The sequence below is a fragment of the Aulonocara sp. 'chitande type north' Nkhata Bay genome, linkage group LG14 (genome assembly GCF_057382095.1).
Source record: "Aulonocara sp. 'chitande type north' Nkhata Bay isolate Kocher_YH1m ecotype deep benthic linkage group LG14, A_spYH_male_GT1.1, whole genome shotgun sequence".
NCBI lineage: Eukaryota > Metazoa > Chordata > Actinopteri > Cichliformes > Cichlidae > Aulonocara > Aulonocara sp. 'chitande type north' Nkhata Bay.
The window spans coordinates 8060097-8079910 of NC_141357.1; the positions used below are offsets into that span (position 1 = coordinate 8060097).

General features: G+C 43.9%; 1 protein-coding gene and 1 pseudogene across 1 annotated transcript; both read left to right on the forward strand.

Moving 5' to 3' along the window:
• Positions 1-9840: 9840 nt before the first annotated feature.
• LOC147314015 (uncharacterized) lies at positions 9841-11475 on the forward strand. The gene has a single exon (XM_086262718.1). The coding sequence runs from the start codon at positions 9922-9924 to the stop codon at positions 11473-11475; it is 1554 nt and encodes a 517-aa protein (XP_086118844.1). The 5' UTR covers positions 9841-9921.
• An 826-nt stretch (positions 11476-12301) lies between these two features.
• LOC147314016 (uncharacterized) lies at positions 12302-14923 on the forward strand (annotated as a pseudogene).
• The last annotated feature ends 4891 nt before the right edge of the window (positions 14924-19814 follow it).

Sequence of the window (19814 nt, forward strand, 5' to 3'; positions counted from 1 at the left end):
TCAATTCCTTTAATTTTAAATATGTCTATATTGTCTATCCTGTAAAATAGTCAGATATCTATTCATATTAATGAACAGAATTCACCTGCTTGCCGCTACTACTGCACATTCACCCAGTGTATATACTATATGTGTATATATATATATATATATATATATATATATATATATATATATATATATATATATATATATATATATATATATAAATAATGTTCTTCCTCTACACCCCCCCCCCAATTTTTGCACATGTCGAGGAGCGTGTCAGGCTACATTTCACTGTGTGTTATACTTGTATAACTATGCATGTGACAAATAATAAAGAACCTTGAACCTTGAACCTTGTCTGTCTCCCGAATCCAAACTGGAAGCTGGTTCCACAGAAGAGGGGCCTGAAAGCTGAAGGCTCTGCCTCCCATTCTACTTTTATTACTCTAGGAACAACAAGTAAGCCTGCAGTGCGAGAGCGAAGTGCTCTAATGGGGTGATACGTTACTATAAGGTCATTAAGATAAGATGGGGCCTGATTATTTAAGACCTTGTATGTGAGGAGCAGGATTTTGAATACAATTCTGGATTTAACAGATTTAACATTTGCTGCCACTCAGGGATTAACCTTTCTGTTTATATCGCAGACTTTGCATGGACCAAACAAGAGAATAATATTTTACAGCTGGTATGTTATGCTAAACGTGATATAGCATAAAAAGTAAACCCTTTTTTTAGCTCTTTAACTGGGATCTGACATTAAATTACGCTAACCTTTACTTAAAATTAATTATAAGGGAAAAGAAAAACATTATTTAAATTATATATCAGTGAATGCTAAATATAGCTATAGTTAACTCACTGAAAAGCTAGTCGTAAATTCCGTGTTTATCTAAATATCAGAAATCATTCATTTTAGTAAGTAAGTAGCTAAAATACTTTTAATAATTCCTAAACTGACGAGGGGATTTTTGTTGTTGCCTTTAACCATGTGGTTGTGTTTCAGAATTTAAGAAATACTCCTGTTATTGTTTCATGTGTGCTTCTGATTTTTTCATTCCCAGCTGCCTTACAGTAATTACTAAGCCAGGTGAAAGTTGTTCCAGGTTTAATTAACTTACTCTTCTGAAGAATAATTTTTTTTAAAGCATGAAATTTTGTTGGAGTTTTTACCCCCAGTTATTGCTAAATTAAAAATGTTTTTCAGATATATAGTAGCCACTTAAAATAAAATATTCTCCCAGTTGGAGACATAAATGTTCCATAAAGACACAAAGAGAAAGAAATGCTTTCAAAACCATCCACATGGCGCAGCAATTTCAGTCTGGCCAAAAGCTAAAGGGAGACCTTTCAACAGGACTTTTAAAATTTATGACAAGGATATAAAGTATTTACTATATTGTTTCATCAATTAAACAACCCTTCAAATCTTGAAGACAGACATGAAGATGAAACAAATTCTATTCAGCTCGTCTGTTACGACTCTGTAAAGCAGTGTCCCACAACAAAAGCTTCCCAGTAACATGGGGCAATTTTGCCATAAACCCCTAAATAGGCTGCAGAGAGAGAAAACCAAAGGAGAAAGAGCTCAGTCTGAAATGTAAAAACTCCACCACAGCACTATTTCCTGATGGGCAATCACAGGCAGCTCTTCCAGGCTTTGCTCACTCTTTAATGTTAAGTGTGTGTGTAGCAGCCTGTGTGTGTGTGTCTGTGTGTATTTGTGAGCCCATGTGAGTGGAGGCCAACCCCCAAAACACCTATATGATTACAACCCGGCTTTCCAGTCTTTTTTTTTCTCTTTTACACCCAGAGTAATAACTACATGTCCAGAAGGGGTTGATGACCAGCCCTTTGGATGAATGCAGGGCCGGGCTGTTGATTGGACGAAGCACCGACAGATGGACAATCAGACAGTGAGGTGCAGACAGGAGACGTTCCTGAGTCCAAAGAGAAAGCTTCTCACTTTCTCTTTGTCTCCATTTCTCTCTCGCTCTCAGTTCACTCTCCCTGCCAGACTTTCCCTTAGTGCATCTCCACAATCCATCATCATGAACAGCATCATCGCTACGGCTAATTTTAATGCAATCCACATCCGTCTGTGCGCACAAACACACATACAGATGACATGTTGTAGCAACAGCCCGTAATTCTGTGTGCTCTGACCCTGACAGGCTGAAACATAAAACACTCTATTTAAAGCGCATAAGCGGGGTTTATAGCTATACATGTCAGCCTATAAGAGGCGTACGCACAGACACATACACGTGTTTCTACAGCGTATTGCTGTATTAGCAAGAGCATCATTTTTAGCCATATTTAGTCCTCATATGATCCCAAATACAAGCACACAGTTACTTTTATGTAACTGTGTGCTTGTATCCCTGTGTGTGTGTGGGCAAGGACGTCTGTTTAGTGAAGCAGATGGCGATGGAGCGAGGAAGAAAAGGGGGGGTATTTGGGATTCTTCTATGGAGAAGTTTATACTTTATGTCTCTCCAAATTGGAGCCTTTGGCAGTTTCCTGTCTCGCTCATACATACATGGCAGCAGATCAGTCTTGTTTCCTTTCAGACACTCCCTATTTCTGCCATTAGGTGCTGAAAACCACGACTCGAGAACGTTCCTATTTGCATGTGTCACTGCGCATGACCCGAACTGTGCGTGCACATACTTGTCATGTTCAGAGTTAGAAAGGGAAAGAGAGCGTTAAAGGAAAATGAGAGCGCAGAGAAGCGTGGTGCACTCAGGAGTCACTTTATGTCTCTCCAAGCTGGAACACTTGACTCCAGAACGTTGGCTTATTTTTCATGCCGCCAGTCTGCCAATTTAGATTATTATCTGACTGTACTTGGAAAGTGAGCATGCTTGGTCTTCCTCTGCCAGTCTGCTCTTACTGGGATGTGACGAGTGCTTCAGGATGCGTGTTGCTGCTTGTGACAGGGGGGTACATTGTCTGGGTCTGATTGTCCTTCCTCAGTGCAATCAAGAAGGCTTGATTTTAGGAGGCATATTTCCTGATGCAATCTATCTTTAACAATTGATCACACTAACTGTTTTACTTTGTCTTGAGATTTTGGTTTTCCATTCCTGCCCATTAATGTGTATGTAATTACACACATACCCAGCTTCCTGCAGCCCGATCGTGTGGCCTATTCTTGACATTTCCTCTGAGTTTTCTCGTGTCTTGCTTTAATGTATTCCGGTGTCCAGTAGGACGGCACAAAAGGAGCACACAGTGTGGGGCTGAGGCCTGTCCAAACAACTGGTGCAAAGATTAAGCACCTCTGAGGTTTGCTGTAGTTTTAACAAGAGAAAGCCTGCTAACAGTGAGTATTCCTCCTTAACATAAGGAATAAATCAGGCTTAGTGCGTGCTAAGGACATTTAGAGTCTTTTAGTATTTTACGGGATGACGTTTTTGGAAGAACTGGGATCTGTTTTCTTGTCAGAGATAATACATATTCTTGTTAGGTTAGGCATCTTATTTGGGTTGTTGGAACAAGTGGACATCACCTATACTACTAGACAAAAGTGTGTATACATTTTACATACAGGACCCAGACCCAGGACTGTGTGTTTTTCTTTTGCACAAGAACATCTGCTATATTTTTCTGAAAACAGATGTTCTTGTAGGAAAACATGCCAGAAAGGTCAACAAAGTAAAGTAATGTTTATAGATCTGCAAACTGCAAACACGATAGGGTTGTTTTTTTGGTTTTTTTTTTACCATTTACCCAAAGTTTAAATGTAACTTGATGCTAGGAGGAAAGTAGTGTTGAGTCGATTCCTCTACGTAGGAGCTCACACACAAAAACAGCACATAGCACCGTTACACCCTGATGTACATTTCTACATCCTTGCAGCGAGGTGCTGAGTTAGACACTACAGTTTTAGCTGCTGTTAGGTTGCTCACTGTCCAAACATAACTACTTTAACAACAAACCCTTTTGTCTGGGGTTCACCTGGAAAAGCAGCAACCCTGGACATCATTCATTTACTGATTATTCTTGTGTATTAATAAACTATATAGGCTATCATGTAGAAAAACACAATTGAAATTACATGTCTTTTTCTTATATTATATATTTTTATTATATTATAAAACTTGTTCTTTTCAGGGTATGACGGGAACCTCACAGAAAGAGCAGTTTTTTTCTGGTCCACTTAAGATCAAAATGGGGTGTATGTGGCCCACAATGTAAAATCAGCCTATGGGGATTGATTCACTTTTGGAACCAGCCCCATGTGGCCACAGAAGGAACTGCAGAACTTTGCACCCATAATAATTTTCAGTCAGCTTCAGGGGGAAATCTATGTGGTAATTTACTACCTAGATGGAAAACCCTCTTAAGCCTATGCCATCCTTCAAGGTAACGTGACATGCACCTCCCAAGAAATGTAACTACACCTCAGGTCCATGCAGACAACAACGACTCTGATGGTTTCGAAGGTCGTGGCAAGAGGTTAGGAGGGATTTCTGGTTACATCTAAATCTTTCTGTTAGAGATATATGAATGAACTCATATATTCACGTCACATTCACTTTAGGCACACAAAGCACTTTTCATGATTTTAACTCCATAATTTTAAATCTTTTTCATAAGTTTAACAAAGTAGATACATAAATATGAACAGTTAAATATTTGTTGTCATGATTGCTGTTCAGTTGTAGAGAGGGTTATTACTTTGCATTTTGAAGTATACAGAGGATCTGTTGTCTCTGTGACTCAACACAGATCTAAGGGAGCAGAGTAGACAACCCCTTACTAATCTATGCAGGATGATCACAGAGTTCCTCTGACTTATAAAAGTAAGCTGACCATTTCTTAATACAGTTCAGAAAGTTAGTCAGAGGATTTGGATACATGGCTGGAGATTTCCTATTAAGCTTCACTAATCTGTGAAACCAAGCAGTGTGAAGATCTCAGCAGGACCACCCACTGCAGTGAGGACAGAAAGGCATATCTGTGCTGTGCTGCTATTTTTCTCATTCATGTGGGCTTGGTCACAAACAATGATAATTACACTGTCTAGATGTTTTTTAAAGACAACAAAGGTTAAAAGCAATGTAATTTTTTTTAAGCTATCTATCATTGCTGCAGTAAAAGTCAGCTTCTGGGTCAAGAAATAAAGGCTTCCTTGTAGAGGAGCCATTTTCAGCAGAGGTTCAACAACCTCAGAGGAAAAGCCAGTGTTGACAAGACACTATTACATATTTCAACAAGACATGGTGTGTTTTAAATAAGTGGAATGAATTTGCTTTCCTTTGACTGGAATAACTTGCTCACTTTTGGGGTTGTAGGGAAAAAAAAGAATAGGTTTGTTTAAAAAAATGTGTATATGATGTTTAAAAATATATTTTTAATCAGTGAGAAAGTATCCAAGAATTTTGCATTACATATTGATTCTTTTCTGTAACATGCACGTGTCAGTTAACAACGAGAGGAAAGGTTGATTCTTCTTCTTATCAGATTGGATAAAAACACAAAGATGCTGCGGACGTACATGGGAGTCTACTTATTACTTGCATGTTTGCACAGATACTGACTGATGCCGATGACAGCAAGGCCTGGCTTCTGTCAGCTACAAAATGGGCAGAGGTCAAGGTTCAGTCAGGAAGTTATAGAGTGATGCTGTCGGTGAGATGGAAGGACAAACACAGATGGAGAGTGAAGCTGATGAAAGGAGACAAGAGAGATTGATGGAGGGCTCTGATGCCGGCAGAAAAAAAACATAAAAGGCAAGACAGCAATTGGGGGAGACTTGACTTTAAATAAAGGAATATAGTGTGGAAAATAAAGGGTAGGTGATACAACACTGAATGGATTTACAGTTTGTTTTTCAGCAGGTTAACACCTTGTGGTGATCACAACAGAGAAATTAGTTGTTAGCATTAGCAGTTACTCTTAATAATAAAAGTTTTAAGTGATTTAGTGATTTGTATGTGCATGTGCAATTCACAGACACTTCCACCAACTCAAAACCATCACGACATATGACGGCTTTGTTGGCCAGTTACCTGTCACCCTGTACTCTCGGAGTCAGTCATTCAAAAAAACCTCTGAAATTTGTGCCATGCCAATAAATGAAAATCCCAATTTTACAGAGCATTTTATGGTTTGTAGTTACTGTAGTGGTTGAGATAGTAGAACATTGGTGCAGTGGAACCTCAGTCCAGAGTAGTTTGGAGTAATAATTTACCACTGAACTGAAGCATACTATGGTAGTAGCACAGTAGTATGCTCATACTGTAGTAGGCTATAAAAATGCATTAGGGTTGATAACGTTTGGAAAACATGTGAACATCTTTTGGAATCTGATGAATTGTTCAGTTCTAAGCTGCAGCCTTGAGACATTTTTAATGATGTGTAAATGTAAATTTGTACAGCCTTTAACTAACAATATTTTCCATAAGATCTTGACGTACATGAGCTCAATATCAAGTCTCGGTGAAATAGCTGTATCTACTACTGCATGAATGGGCTCGGCTCAGCAAACAGGTGTCTTGCTCACCTCTTCAAAGATTAGCAGCTACCACATTTAATCCAACGATGGACATTTATATTCATATGTCTTCCACAGCATGTCTTTTATCCTGTCTTAACTATGTATTAACAGACCTCTCTGCATTGAATTGTACATGCTATTAACCTCTGTCTCAAGGGAGTTTTTCCTTCCCACTGTCACCAAAGTGCTTGCTCATAGGGGGTCATATGATTTTGAATTTGGATTGCTAACTTAAAACGCAAAGATGAGAAAATAATTTGTTGTTTCCAGTTATAAAGTTAAAAGTTTGAGATTGTAACCCCAATGTTTGGCTTGGTTATTATTATTTTAAAAATATTTTTTTGTTTTTTGTGTGTCAGAAATGAGCTTCCATAAAACAAACTTGGGGTTTTGCTTATTTACATCTTTTTCGAATAGCTGCAGGATACGTTGAGCGAACATGTAGCGGCTGCATATTAACATGTTCAGGTTTTTGTTTATTATGTACAGAAACAGTCCTCTCTGAGAGAGTTTTTTTTCTCTGCTCACCTGCAAACATTGTCTATTTTGTTATGTATGGTAATTATTTTTGTAAAATGTAACTCATGGGAAATTGAACAAATGATGTGGAAAAACTATGGATAAATAAATGTTTTGAATCTCATATTTAGTTGATGAAGCATGGTTTGTACACTTTAAGTTGACTTTTAAGCAGATACACAGCCTGCCAGTGTTACCTATTATAAATAGATCATGGGTAGGTTCATGTGTATCAATGAACAAGTTCCACATGCATGGTGTTAAATTATTTAATTATTAATAATTTAATCAAGTGACGGGAAATGTAAAAAAGAATGAAAGAAAAAGTGATTAGGCAAGCAACTTGTCAAGAGCAGTGATTTAAATGTAAGTATAATTACCCAGCAGTGATTTTTATGGGATGTGAATAGTTGTAATGTGCCATGGGGTTTCACCATATGTGGCAGAGAATATGGGAGCGTCGTGCTGCTCGCTGCCTTGTGTACCACACACAAACAAAACTGGATTCATGAGAAATAGGCCGCCATAATCAATCATCTTCAAACTTTTATTTACAAGGAAACAGCGTGTGTGACAAGCAAGATCAGCCAGCTGTTGGAGGAGAACACACACACACACAAACGCAGACGTGCACTCACACGTGCATTAGAAAAGGCACATTCACACTGGCCAATTTTATACCATTCACATACCCAAACCTTAAAAGCACACTCGCAACAGGCAAACAAACCATCAGCAGCACTCATTGCCAATGAAGTGTGGTATTTCCTGCCCTGCTGACACATATTCACGACGCACACACACTCTCCCCACACCGACTTCCCTTAACAAATGTTCAGAGCAGGCCCCTAGATGTATACAGTAGTGCTAACAGTAAGGGCTTGTTGATTTAACACTTGAGGGAAAAAAGCAGAGACATGAATGTTATTCTTAGCTTTCCTCAACGATAATAGATACATATATAGAGTGGGAGGGAAAAGTGATCTGCTAAGGTGTATTTTAAATTTGATATGACTCAAGGGGATGTGATACAAGAGGCAAAATGTAGATTAACTCAAGTAAATATACAGAGGTGGACAAGTTTCCAATCTCAGAAAGGGATTGTTACCCTTTGTTATGTTTACATTGGCTTTACTTCCTTGTAACGCTGCGTAAAAAGTACTGTCGACACCAATCCCAGCTTTAAAGCGTATGAGAATTCACATTTAACCATGTTTTACAGCTGTGGGAATCCAAACAGAAGCAATCCATCATTTTTCCGTCACGGATGTTTAATGGATTTAAATTCATGTTTTTAAGAGACGTTTTTACTATAAAGGCGACAAAACTATGTTTTGTTTTGTTTTTTTACCAGACCATTAGGTTTTACACTTTGATTCAGAAAAGATGAACTCATGATCATTTGAAGAATCTATGTGCCGGTTTTCTTGTTTTGTTTTCTTTTTCTTTCGTTTAAAGAATCTTTAACGTCAGGTCTCTTCTCCGCCTACCAAACTGCATTTTGCAGTTTAAAGGAGAGCAGTTATTCCTTTTCACAAAGGCAAACAGTTACGTTGTAAAAGACATGTTCAAGGTTTAAAACTGCACAAGCCAGTGCTTTTCACTGTACAACACGGGTACACCAAAGGACAACACATCTATTTTTATTTATCTATTTATTATTCAGGTGTCGTCAGGTTTAACCCATCTAGTGTTACATTTGTATGTATTTACTATACCTTTTGTTAGGCTATATGTTGCTCACATCACATTATCAGGTAATTCCAAACACTCTAACAAACCATCTTACCACTTTTTAGATCCAGGGCTTGTCTTCTTTCAGATGAAACTGGTTGTTAGTTTTGGTTTGTTGTTTTGAAAGCAGGAAAAACATTATATATGTATATGTAGCAGTATCTTCGTTCCATATATAATTCAAAATATAGCAAAAATAGAATTTTTCATGAGCTACATGTCTGTCACACACACCCAAAAAGACAAAGGTGCAGGAAGAATAAAAGTTTTATAAACAAAGTAGTAGCTTACAACAAGATGATTTACAGTAGCAGAATTCATATATGCATACATGCAAATGTGGAATACACATCCATGAATGTAAAGATATGTAGTTTAAATTCTGAGTTTAACACTTTTCCAGAGCATTGTTTTTGAACGTAGCAGTCCATAGAAAGAGCTGAAAGTTAGAGTTCTTTTTCTAACTTCGCTCGGTGTTTCACTATGGGAATCGCCTCGGCGTGACCAACTACGGAAGCTCCAATGACACCACGTCTGTCTATGACAGACCTGTCGAGCCGTGCTCAGGGCTCCGCCCCCTCGTACTAACACGGCCGACCAGCTCCTCCTAACTCATTCTCGCTTTCTTCCCGTGAGAAACTACTTTGAGCTCCCTCAGCGCATCCAGGCTAACTTGATTAGCTGCTTAACAGTTCTCAGGCGTCCCGTGTAGGAGTACGTCGCCGAACGCAGTTTTTCCGGTTCCAGTTTGGATCGTGCTGAGTAAGTCCTTCGAAAGAAGCGTACTTAGAGTTGCACTGTGGAACAGCAACCGCGTCAGGCGAGCTGTCCCAGCGGTTCCTGGTTTTAGTTAGCGAGGTAGCCGACGTTGTGTGACTCGGGCTAACGCGTTACGGCGAGCTGTTCGTCCAGTGTCCGGCTAGCATTAACTTGTTAGCAGGCCACGAACCACATTAGCATCTCACTAGCATTAGCTTGTTGGTCGACGTAGGGTTCGGTTAGCATTAAGTTGCTAACGATATTGGCTAGCGGAGTGCAGCTAACGTGTCACGACGAGCTGACTCCCGCCGCGACTAGATCGGATTTAACACCCGCTGCTAGTCCTAGCTACTTACGGGCTAACGTGTCGAGACGAGCCTGGTGTAGCCTAGTCTCACCCCTTTCCGCTAACCATGTCTACGGCTCCTACTCCCGCCAAAAGGTCGGAGCCGAAGGCTAAAGAGGCTGCATCCCGCCCGTGCCCCGCATCATGCGGTGCCACCATCTCGGGCAGGGACCCTCATCCAATGTGCATCGTCTGTATGGGTGCCAAGCATGCTCAGGCTTCACTGGCGGACCCTCAGGGATGCCCACACTGTGCTTTGATGCCAGAGAAAGTCCTGGAAAGGAGGCTGAGAGTAGCAGTAACGAACAGTCAGGACCCCTGCCTGTCGGCTGCTACTGCTACGAGCGATATCCGTCATCCGCGAGCCTCCACAAGCTGGGCGGACATGATGGAAGAAGAGTCCCCGCTCATGCCCCCATCGTTCGAGGACCTCCTCGATCAAAACGTGGGCAAGCCGGGTGGCGAGGACGCGGAGGGCGATGCCGACTCCGACCTCCTCGACCTGGAGGACATGGATGAGGAACAGGAGGATGACTCTACCTTTCCTCCCCAGCAGTCCAGGCCACCGAGTGGGGCTGAAGTTGCACCCCTGGTGGACAGCAATTTGTACGAGGTCTGTAAACGGGCTGCTGCCAAGCTAGGCATCCCATGGCCAGCCGCCCAGGATGCCGAAGGGGCAGAACGTGACTTGTATGACGGCAAGAGGCTCCCACCAGCCTTGCCGCCATCAAAGCAGCTTCTGCCAGCAGTCCCAGCCTGCATGAAAGAAATGAGTCGCTATTGGTCAAGCCCTTTTAAAAGCAAGCTTCCGACCAAGGGCTGCTCTAAGCTTGAGATCCAGGGGATGGGTGAACTGGGGCTGACTGAACCCCCAGCAGTGGAGCCTTCAGTGGCGTATCACCTTCACCCTAACCGCAGGGCAATCTCAGCTTCTTCTAGCATTTCTTTGCCCAACAAGATAGATCGCCTCACGGCATCTATTTATCAAAGGACATACAAATATGCTGCACAGTCAGTGTGCTCGCTTAATGCAGTCACACTGCTATCAGCATATCAGGCAGAAATTCTGGAAGACATGGGCCGTCAGCTTGACTCGGGTTCCCCGAACCCAGCCCTCTGGGATGAAATCTGCGTGGTTAATGATCTCATTCTTCGCTCCTCCAGGGGAGCAGTCCAAGGGTGTGGTCGCGTTATGGGCCTTGCAGTCTCGGGTGAGAGAGCCTTGTGGCTAAACCTGTCAGGCCTGGGTGATGCTCAGAAGGCTGAGGTCATGGATGCAGCCTATGACCCAACCAAGGGTCTCTTTGGCCCAGCCCTGGAGAGAATGAGAGAAACAAGCACCCGCAGAAAGCAGGAGGGTGAAGCATTCAATCTCTGCTTACCCAGAAAACCTAACTCTCAGCCCCAGCAGGTGCCAAGAGCTGGCTTTGCAGCAACAGCAGCAGCTGCGAGAGGGAGACAGAGTGGGGTCAGAATGCAGAGAGGAGCAGGAGGCCAGCAGGGTGCCCACCAGGCCAAGGTAGAGAACCGAAGACCTTGGGGCAAGCATTCCTTTGCAGCAGTTGCTGCAAAGAACAAGCCGTCACACCCCGGAGAGGGGAAAAAGAAGCGGTCAGCCTAGCACACCTGCAGCATTCTGTGTCACCCCTCTTTTCTTCCCCAAAGAGAAGGAAGGTGTTAGAAGGGGTAACCAAATCACTCCAAAGTTCAGGGTCTCCGGAAGTTTCCAGTTCACCAGGAGCACCCTCTGTCTCCTCCTCCAGTTCAGGGAGGACAGACTTGTGGACAAATGGCGCAGTGTCACCAAACACTTCTAAACACTGTCTGTGTCACCAAGCACTGCCCAGAGTCACCAGACACTTCACTGTGGTTTGGGGGTAACAAAAGAAATAAAACGTGCATCTCTGCAGCCAGGCAGTTTGCCAAGGGCAGAATGTCCCCCCAGTTTCAAAATAAAAACAAAAGAAAATCACTGCAATTTGTCTTTGTTCCCAGCGGGGGGAGCTCACGCTCTTCCCGAGGGGGAGAGCCCCAACTCCTTCCGGGAGACAGGGGTGACGTCACGCTACCGCTTCTTCAGAGGCCCGCTCGCAGCGCGGCTGGAGCGGTGGCGCGCATGCGCAGTTCATCCCTGGGTCTTGTCAACCATTTCCCATGGTTACAGACTACAGTTTGCGGCAAAACCACCGAGATTCGGCGGAGTGTTAGCTTCTGTGGCCAGTCGCGATTCAGCGAATGTGCTGGAGGAGGAAATATCTTCCCTGTTACACAAACAGGCGATCGGAGCGGTTCCGAGCGAAGAAGCTCAGCAGGGCTTTTACTCCCGCTATTTCCTCATCCCGAAAAAGGACGGAACGTCGCTCCGTCCTATTCTGGATCTGCGTGTGTTAAACAAGCATTTGAGAAAGTACGCGTTCAGAATGCTCACACACAAGACGCTTTGTCGCTCAATTCACACAGGCGATTGGTTTGTTACAATCGACCTATCAGACGCATATTTTCACATCGCCATTTATCCTCCACACAGGAAATATCTCAGGTTCGCTTATCAGAGCGTAGCGTACGAGTTTCAAACTATCCCATTCGGGCTATCCTTAGCTCCGAGGGTGTTCAGCAAATGTGTGGAGGCAGCGCTGTCTCCGTTAAGGAACAGCGGCATCAGAATATTTTCTTACATAGACGATTATCTAATATGCTCACGATCGCGCGAGCAGGCGATCAAAGACTCCGAGGTGGTGGTGAATCACCTCACGGAGCTTGGGTTCACTATCAACCTGGAAAAGAGCCACTTGGAACCCGCACAGTTTACAGAGTATCTGGGGCTCAGAATAGACTCCATCTCTTATCGTATCGCACTTTCAGAGCGGAGGATCGCATCCTTCACTCACTGTCTTTCCCGTTTTCAGCTGGGGAAAGTCGTGCGGTTCCGACTCTGTCTCCGCCTCCTCGGCCTCATGGCCTCGGTGATATCGGTGGTACACTTGGGGCTGCTTATGATGAGAGATTTTCAGCGGTGGGTCGCTTCTCTGCAGCTGTGCCCTCGCCGACATCTCAGTCGTGGTGTAAAAATAACGCAGCCGTGTATTGCGGCTCTCCGGCCCTGGAGGAGCCCGACAGCTCTCGCGGCGGGGGTACCGCTCGGGGCAGTATCATCCAGGGTGACGCTGACCACAGATGCATCCCTGTCAGGTTGGGGTGCAACTATGATGGGCAGAGCAGTGAATGGCGTTTGGTCACAGAGACTCACTCTGAATCACATAAATGTGCTGGAGCTCCGCGCGGTGCTCCTAGCCTTACGGCATTTTCTGCCGTATCTCCGGGGTCAACATGTTTTAGTGAAAACAGACAACTCCACTGTAGTTGCTTATATCAACCGCCAGGGCGGCACCCGTTCCCGGCAGCTACACAGGTTAGCCAGGGAAATAATTATGTGGAGCAGCACTCGGCTCCTCTCCCTTCGGGCAACTCACGTGCCAGGAATTCTGAACAGGGGGGCGGACCTCCTGTCCAGAGGAAATCCACTGTTCGGAGAATGGAGGTTTCACCCACAGGTGGTGGAGCAGATTTGGCAGAGATACGGCCGGGCTGCCGTAGATCTCTTCGCCTCGCGAGAAAACACACAGTGCCCCCTGTTTTTCTCCCTGTCAGACGCACACGCGCCACTGGGCGTGGATGCGCTGGCCCATCCTTGGCCAAAAACTCTGCTGTATGCTTTCCCTCCCCTCAGCCTGATCTCCCCAACACTGATCAGAGTGAGGGATCAGGGGCTATCTCTGATTTTAATAGCTCCACGGTGGCCATCCAAACACTGGATAGCAGAAATCATCCAGCTTCTGGTGGACGAGCCATGGCTACTCCCCATCCGCAGGGACCTTCTGTCTCAGGCGCGGGGGGAGATATACCATCCCCATCCAGACCAGGTTGCTCTCTGGGCCTGGCCCGTGAAAGGTGGAATTTGAAGGCAGCAGGCATGCCTCCGAAGGTTATTGAAACCATTCAGAATGCCAGAGCCTCCTCCACCCATTCCATTTACAGCAGTAAATGGCGTGTTTTTGAGGAGTGGTGCCATGAAAAGCAGATTATCCCTTTTCAGTGTTCAGTGGTGGAGCTGTTGTGTTTTCTTCAAGACTTGCTGGACAAAAGGAAAGCTTTTTCCACTATAAAGGTCTATTTAGCAGCTATTTCAGCCTGCCACGTGGGGTTTGGTGATAAACCTGCTGGGCAGCACCCCCTTGTAGGTCGCTTCATGAGAGGAGCGCGTCGAACGCTCCCAGTTTCTAGACCACTGGTCCCTTTATGGGATCTGTCAGTCGTTTTAGACGCCCTCTCCCACCACCCCTTTGAGCCTATTGGGGCAGTGGGGTTGAAGTTTCTCTCTCTTAAAACCACTCTGCTGTTGGCTCTAACCACAGCCAAGCGAGTTAGTGAATTACAGGCTCTGTCTATTTACCCCTCTTGTCTACAGTTGGCCCCGGGACTCACTAAAGCACTCCTGAGGCCTAACCCAGCCTTTGTCCCTAAAGTGTTGGAAACATCATACAGGTGCCCTACAGTAGAGCTCCTAGCTTTTCACCCCCCTCCATTCTCTTCCGAGGGAGCAGAGGCTGAACACTTTGTGCCCTGTCCGGGCCTTGGGGACTTATGTTGACAGAACAGCTGGATTCAGGAAGTCGGATCAGCTGTTTGTTTCCTGGGCCTCCCCTCACAAGGGCAGGCCCGTATCACGCCAGAGACTAGCTCATTGGATTGTAGAGGCCTTAGCTCTGGCTTATAGCTGTAAGGGCTTGCAGGCCCCCCCGGGACTCCGAGCACACTCCACTAGGGGTGTGGCCACATCCTGGGCGTTGTTCAGAGGTGTATCAGTCCAGGATATTTGTGCGGCAGCAAGCTGGGCTACGCCGCACACGTTTGTCCGGTTTTATCGGCTGGATGTTGCACAGTCATCCCTGGCTCAGACGGTGCTGGATTCTGGTGCCTCAGGTTCGACCTGAGATCCTGGAGTAGCACTGGAGAGTAGCTTCGGGAGCTGGCGCAATCCGGGAGTGGGCCATATCTCCCATAGTGAAACACCGAGCGAAGTTAGAAAAAGAACGTTGGGTTACTTAACGTAATCCCTGGTTCTTTGATAACAGAGTGAGGTGTTTCACCAACACTTCCCTCCTTGCTTAGGCACGGAAAGAAATCTGCTTGGAATGAGTTAGGAGGAGCTGGTCGGCCGTGTTAGTACGAGGGGGCGGAGCCCTGAGCACGGCTCGACAGGTCTGTCATAGACAGACGTGGTGTCATTGGAGCTTCCGTAGTTGGTCACGCCGAGGCGATTCCCATAGTGAAACACCTCACTCTGTTATCAAAGAACCAGGGATTACGTTAAGTAACCCAACGTTTTAACTCTATTGCATGATGTGAAAACACTGACTCTTGGAATATATCAAGGATATGTTAGATGTCACAAACTGAAGCAAATAAATGGAACATTACATATGAATTCAATAAATAAAATCAAGCCCAATGGACTAGCCAAGGCTTTGAAGGCCAGAACAGTTTATCAAACTACCAACTGTCAGTTTGTCAGATTTTTAAGACATGTACACACAAGCTAAGACACTTCTGTCAGTGCAAACTCATTTCTCAGAGATGAAGCCAAGAACAACAAGCATCTCTGATGACTTCAGAGGGGCTGCTTATCACATGCCATTCCTCACACTGATCCCATGTCAAGCATAACTAAATATAGTGTGAATCAATAGCCATCATTAACAGTAACCTTATCTACTGAGCCCGGACATTCATACAGTAAATCCACTCCACGTGACACGTCAAGACACGGACCAAAACACAGGCTCATCTCTCAGCAGCTGCCAGCACATGATGATGACGGGAGATGAATCCGTGTAAAAGGTTGTTCAACCACCAGCCTCTTATTACTTCTATTAAACAGAACATGAAACCAGGTGATTACCTGCCACGCTGAAGCAATAAACGCTCCTCGAGTGGATCATAGAATTATTCGCCTTTAATGGAGGGCATCGTGAATGCAAATGGAGGGCAGTTTTGCTAATTGTCGCTGTCAGGCAAGAAGTTTGCATCCTCTAAACTGTCGACCTTTTAGCCCGAATCCAGTTCGTTTAATGGATTTTAAAGGTTTCGCAAGGCTGTCAGGTTGAGGTCATTTTCTCGACCTTTTGCAAAATCCTTGTACAGTTAAAAGCAAAATGGAAGTTTGGGTCATCAAACACAGATTGCAAGCAATTGGCAGTTCTAGTGTTAAACAGATGTGCTATGTGAAAATTCACATTCCACACCGTCTTTAAAAAGGACTAAATTAGCTATAAGGACAAAACCAATTGTTTGACCATGTCGGAAACATGTATTTCTGCTGTGATGCAAGTCATCACTGGCGATGACCCCAAATTTAGCACCAAGCCTAACTGTAACCTTATGGTAATCGGAAGTAGTCAAGATCACAGGGTCAACAAAGGGGGTTAAAATTTGCCACAATATAAAATATAAAACTTACTGAATATTTGTCACGTAAAATGACGGACATTAATCAATCGGTCAGAAGATCCAAACATGGATCTTCTATGAAAGCAAGGTCAGACTTCGTGGACTGATGAAAGGGTGAATGGGCAATCAAAATCGCCAGATTGTGTCCCATATGGTATATTTTTAGTCATACATTGTGGTAGTTAGTCTTTCAACTAGCACAGGACTCTGTTTGATAGGCTTATCATATTGCAGTTTCCGCTCTCTCTATCATTATTCTTTAGAGCAACGAAAGTGCTGTCATCAAAGTGTGTTTTCTCATCAAGCAACAATTTTGTAGCATTGCAATGTCTCATTCTTCAGCCACCTGTGGCTCTTTAACCTTATTTCTCTCTTGCTTATTAACATCGGAGTTTATTTGGATTGTTTGTGCTGTACAAAAGCTCCATATGCAGAGCAGCAGGCTGCTAAAAGGTATTTTCTGGCAGAAGAACAATTGCGTAGAAGCGAGGAATACATTGGCCCAAATGCATATGCTACGGAAAGAGCTTTGGCATGGATTTGTGGTACACAAACACAATCATGACTGCAGATTGGCACAGGGGATGTCGTGGACACACGCGCCTCCTCTCTCACATACACATATGATTTCCCCCCAGATTCCTTGTCCTCTGCAGTCAGAACACATGTCATTTGTATGCCGCCCCTCCAGCCCGCTGACAGAACGCCGTTTGGAAACACTCATCTCCTGATCACATCCCTGCTCTGCTCCCTGTTATTCCCAGACAGGTGTCCCTGCTCAAATGCACACACATCGAGACCCGCAGACTCACACATAATTCGATACGGCACACTCACAGACTCAAACGGAATACAATTAAAAAAACAAAGACTTATGCATAAAACAAACTCAAATATACATAATCAAATTAATCTCACACATTTACAGCCCTTCTCTGCAGCAGACAGACAACTAATGTTTAATATCTAATGTGTTTCTTCTTTATTAACATGTACACAGGTAGAGGGATGCCCAGCCATACTGACTAATGTCCTCCCCCTGCTGTGTTAGCAGTGCACTTGTTTTGTGTCTATGCAGTTGTATGCACATTGCACAAATTTGTTGGTGTATCAAATCATGCTTTCAGTGAGTATTTCATATATTTGTAGTTTTACATATTTATAAAACTAAGAATATTAAAATATAAATATGCTATATACTATGTTCAGCACATGGGTCTACACTTTCAAAGGTTCAGGTTTGGTATTGTGGGCAGGTTTCAGTTTATGCTAGCTCACAGACACAGCTATCTGCTAACATACAAGTAAATAACAATTATTGTAGTCTTGTTTGATGTGCTATACGGTAAAACATCCTATTAGTTATATTCTGCATTAAAAATGCTCCGGAAGTCAGTGTTTCAAATTGACTGCTGCTCACCTGACTCTAAGTGGCGGCTCTACTCCGACACTACGAACTTGAAGAATACAATTTAAAGAAGCAAGTGGTAATAAAATTGCACATCCCTATGCAGTTGCTATAGAGTCAAAGCTGTTTATGATAACAGGCTGTAAACATGTTTATTTCTGTAACACTGAATCTTCAACGTAGCTGACTCTCTTTTGGAGCCAGAGCCAAATGGCCACTAGAGGAACTGCAGTGTTTGGCACTGTTGTTTTAGCTTTCAAAATCTGCCCTGGAGGTAGCCACTCGTTGCATTCCTGATTTAGAAATGAGCTGTGTGTGAATACAAAGAAAGTTTGTGTGTGTGGTGTGTGTGTGTGTGGTGTGTGTGTGTGTGGCGGTTCCCTTTCATCTGCCGGGAGCCGGGTTAATGTGCGTGACTGCTTCTTCTCCAGGTCACAGGAGAATGGTAACTGGGTGATATGGTGATACGTGTATAAGTGTCCCATACAATCTCCCTACCCATATGGAGATTACCACACACAAATGCACACACACCAAACAGCAATGGCGTTTGGAGAGGTCTCACCCACGATCGAAGCAGGTGTTCGTGCAATGAGATAACTTCTCCATTCCAGTTGTGCTTTAATTCACAAAAATTTCTCTTCATCTCGAAGACCTTTAAAATGTCCAATTTAAAGCAGTTCAGTAAGGAGAGATCACTTGGAAGAACTGAATATGATTTCCTGAGATTGAGATAAATGTATTTAGCGATTAGACTCCAATCACCCATCATGGCAGAACGCAATCCCAGCAGTGATAAGATTTAGGACAGGACACCCCCCCCCCCCCCCCCCCCCCCCCCCAGAGTGGTGGAGGTGAAGATGAAGACTGAAGCTTGGCTGGAGCTCTGACTAAGGTGTCTGAGGTGGAGTTGGGGAGGAGGTGGGTTGCAGAGATTGAGAATGGAGAGCACAGAATTAAACCACGCATAGAGGAGACTGATTTGCCTGAAGAAGGCAGGCAAGAAGACGAGTTTGAGATTGATAGCGTGGAAATATGACAGTGATGTAGACAACAGAAAAGCAGCCTAACACCCAGGAAGGCAGGCACATTGGTGATTACAGATCTTCCTTATTGAACTTACACAAAAACTTCATTTAAACAATCACCATACCATCAACTGAGTTATTTTTTCGGTTAATAAGCACCCGTAAAAAGGCACCAGTGAATCATCCAGCTCTTCATTCATCCTAACGCCAAGCTGCAGCATTTTCCACACTCCTGCTGCTTGTTCGACACACGAGGCAAAGGCTAGTGGCCGCAAGGTGCTCTTTAAAAGACGCCGGACCCAGCAGCTTTCTTGGCAGAGTGGAGTGCTTCCAAAAGTGTTCGACTTACGAGAAAAGCGTAAGAGAAAGGTCAATGCGCTTTTCCCTCAGCCAACCAATCATAAAGAAGAAACCATCGAATTCAGCGTTTCCCACAAGAGACACAAAAATAGAAAAATGCCGGCAGAGAGATTGGTCACAGGAGGTAAATACTGTCAAGTGTGTACAAGCTCAGAATAGAAATGTGCAATAAGGAACGGAGAATCCGCTCTTAACGGAAAAGAAAAAAGTGATCCATCTGCTTTTTTAAATGTTTTTTCTTTTAACACGAGCTGAGTTTGTAAAGTAAAACTCCTGTGCTCAGCTGATTTGCCTTAATGGTCTTTTTTTAACCAAGTTACGCATATTTTGGCACTTCCTGTTTTGTTTGCACCATTTGTGCTAAGAGTTGCAGTAGAGAAACTGGAGTGATTAGCACGTTTGTAGTCTACTCGATTACTCAAAGGCCTTTATACAACACGGCTCGTTCACCCACCAACAACTGCATCAGAGCAGTATCTTGCTAAAGGATACCTTCAAACAAACTACGACACGCTTGAACCATCAACCTTCCAATTAGTAGATGACCCGCTCCATTGCCTGAGCTACAGCCTGGTGTCTGTCCTTTAACACAGCCATACACACTCTTTTGTTTGGTTTGTCATTCTGCAATACCTTTGCAGATGATTGCTGAAGTAT

Excerpts from the sequence above, each read along its gene's own strand:
- LOC147314015 (XM_086262718.1), top strand. The coding sequence starts at position 9,922 with ATGTCTACGGCTCCTACTCCCGCCAAAAGGTCGGAGCCGAAGGCTAAA.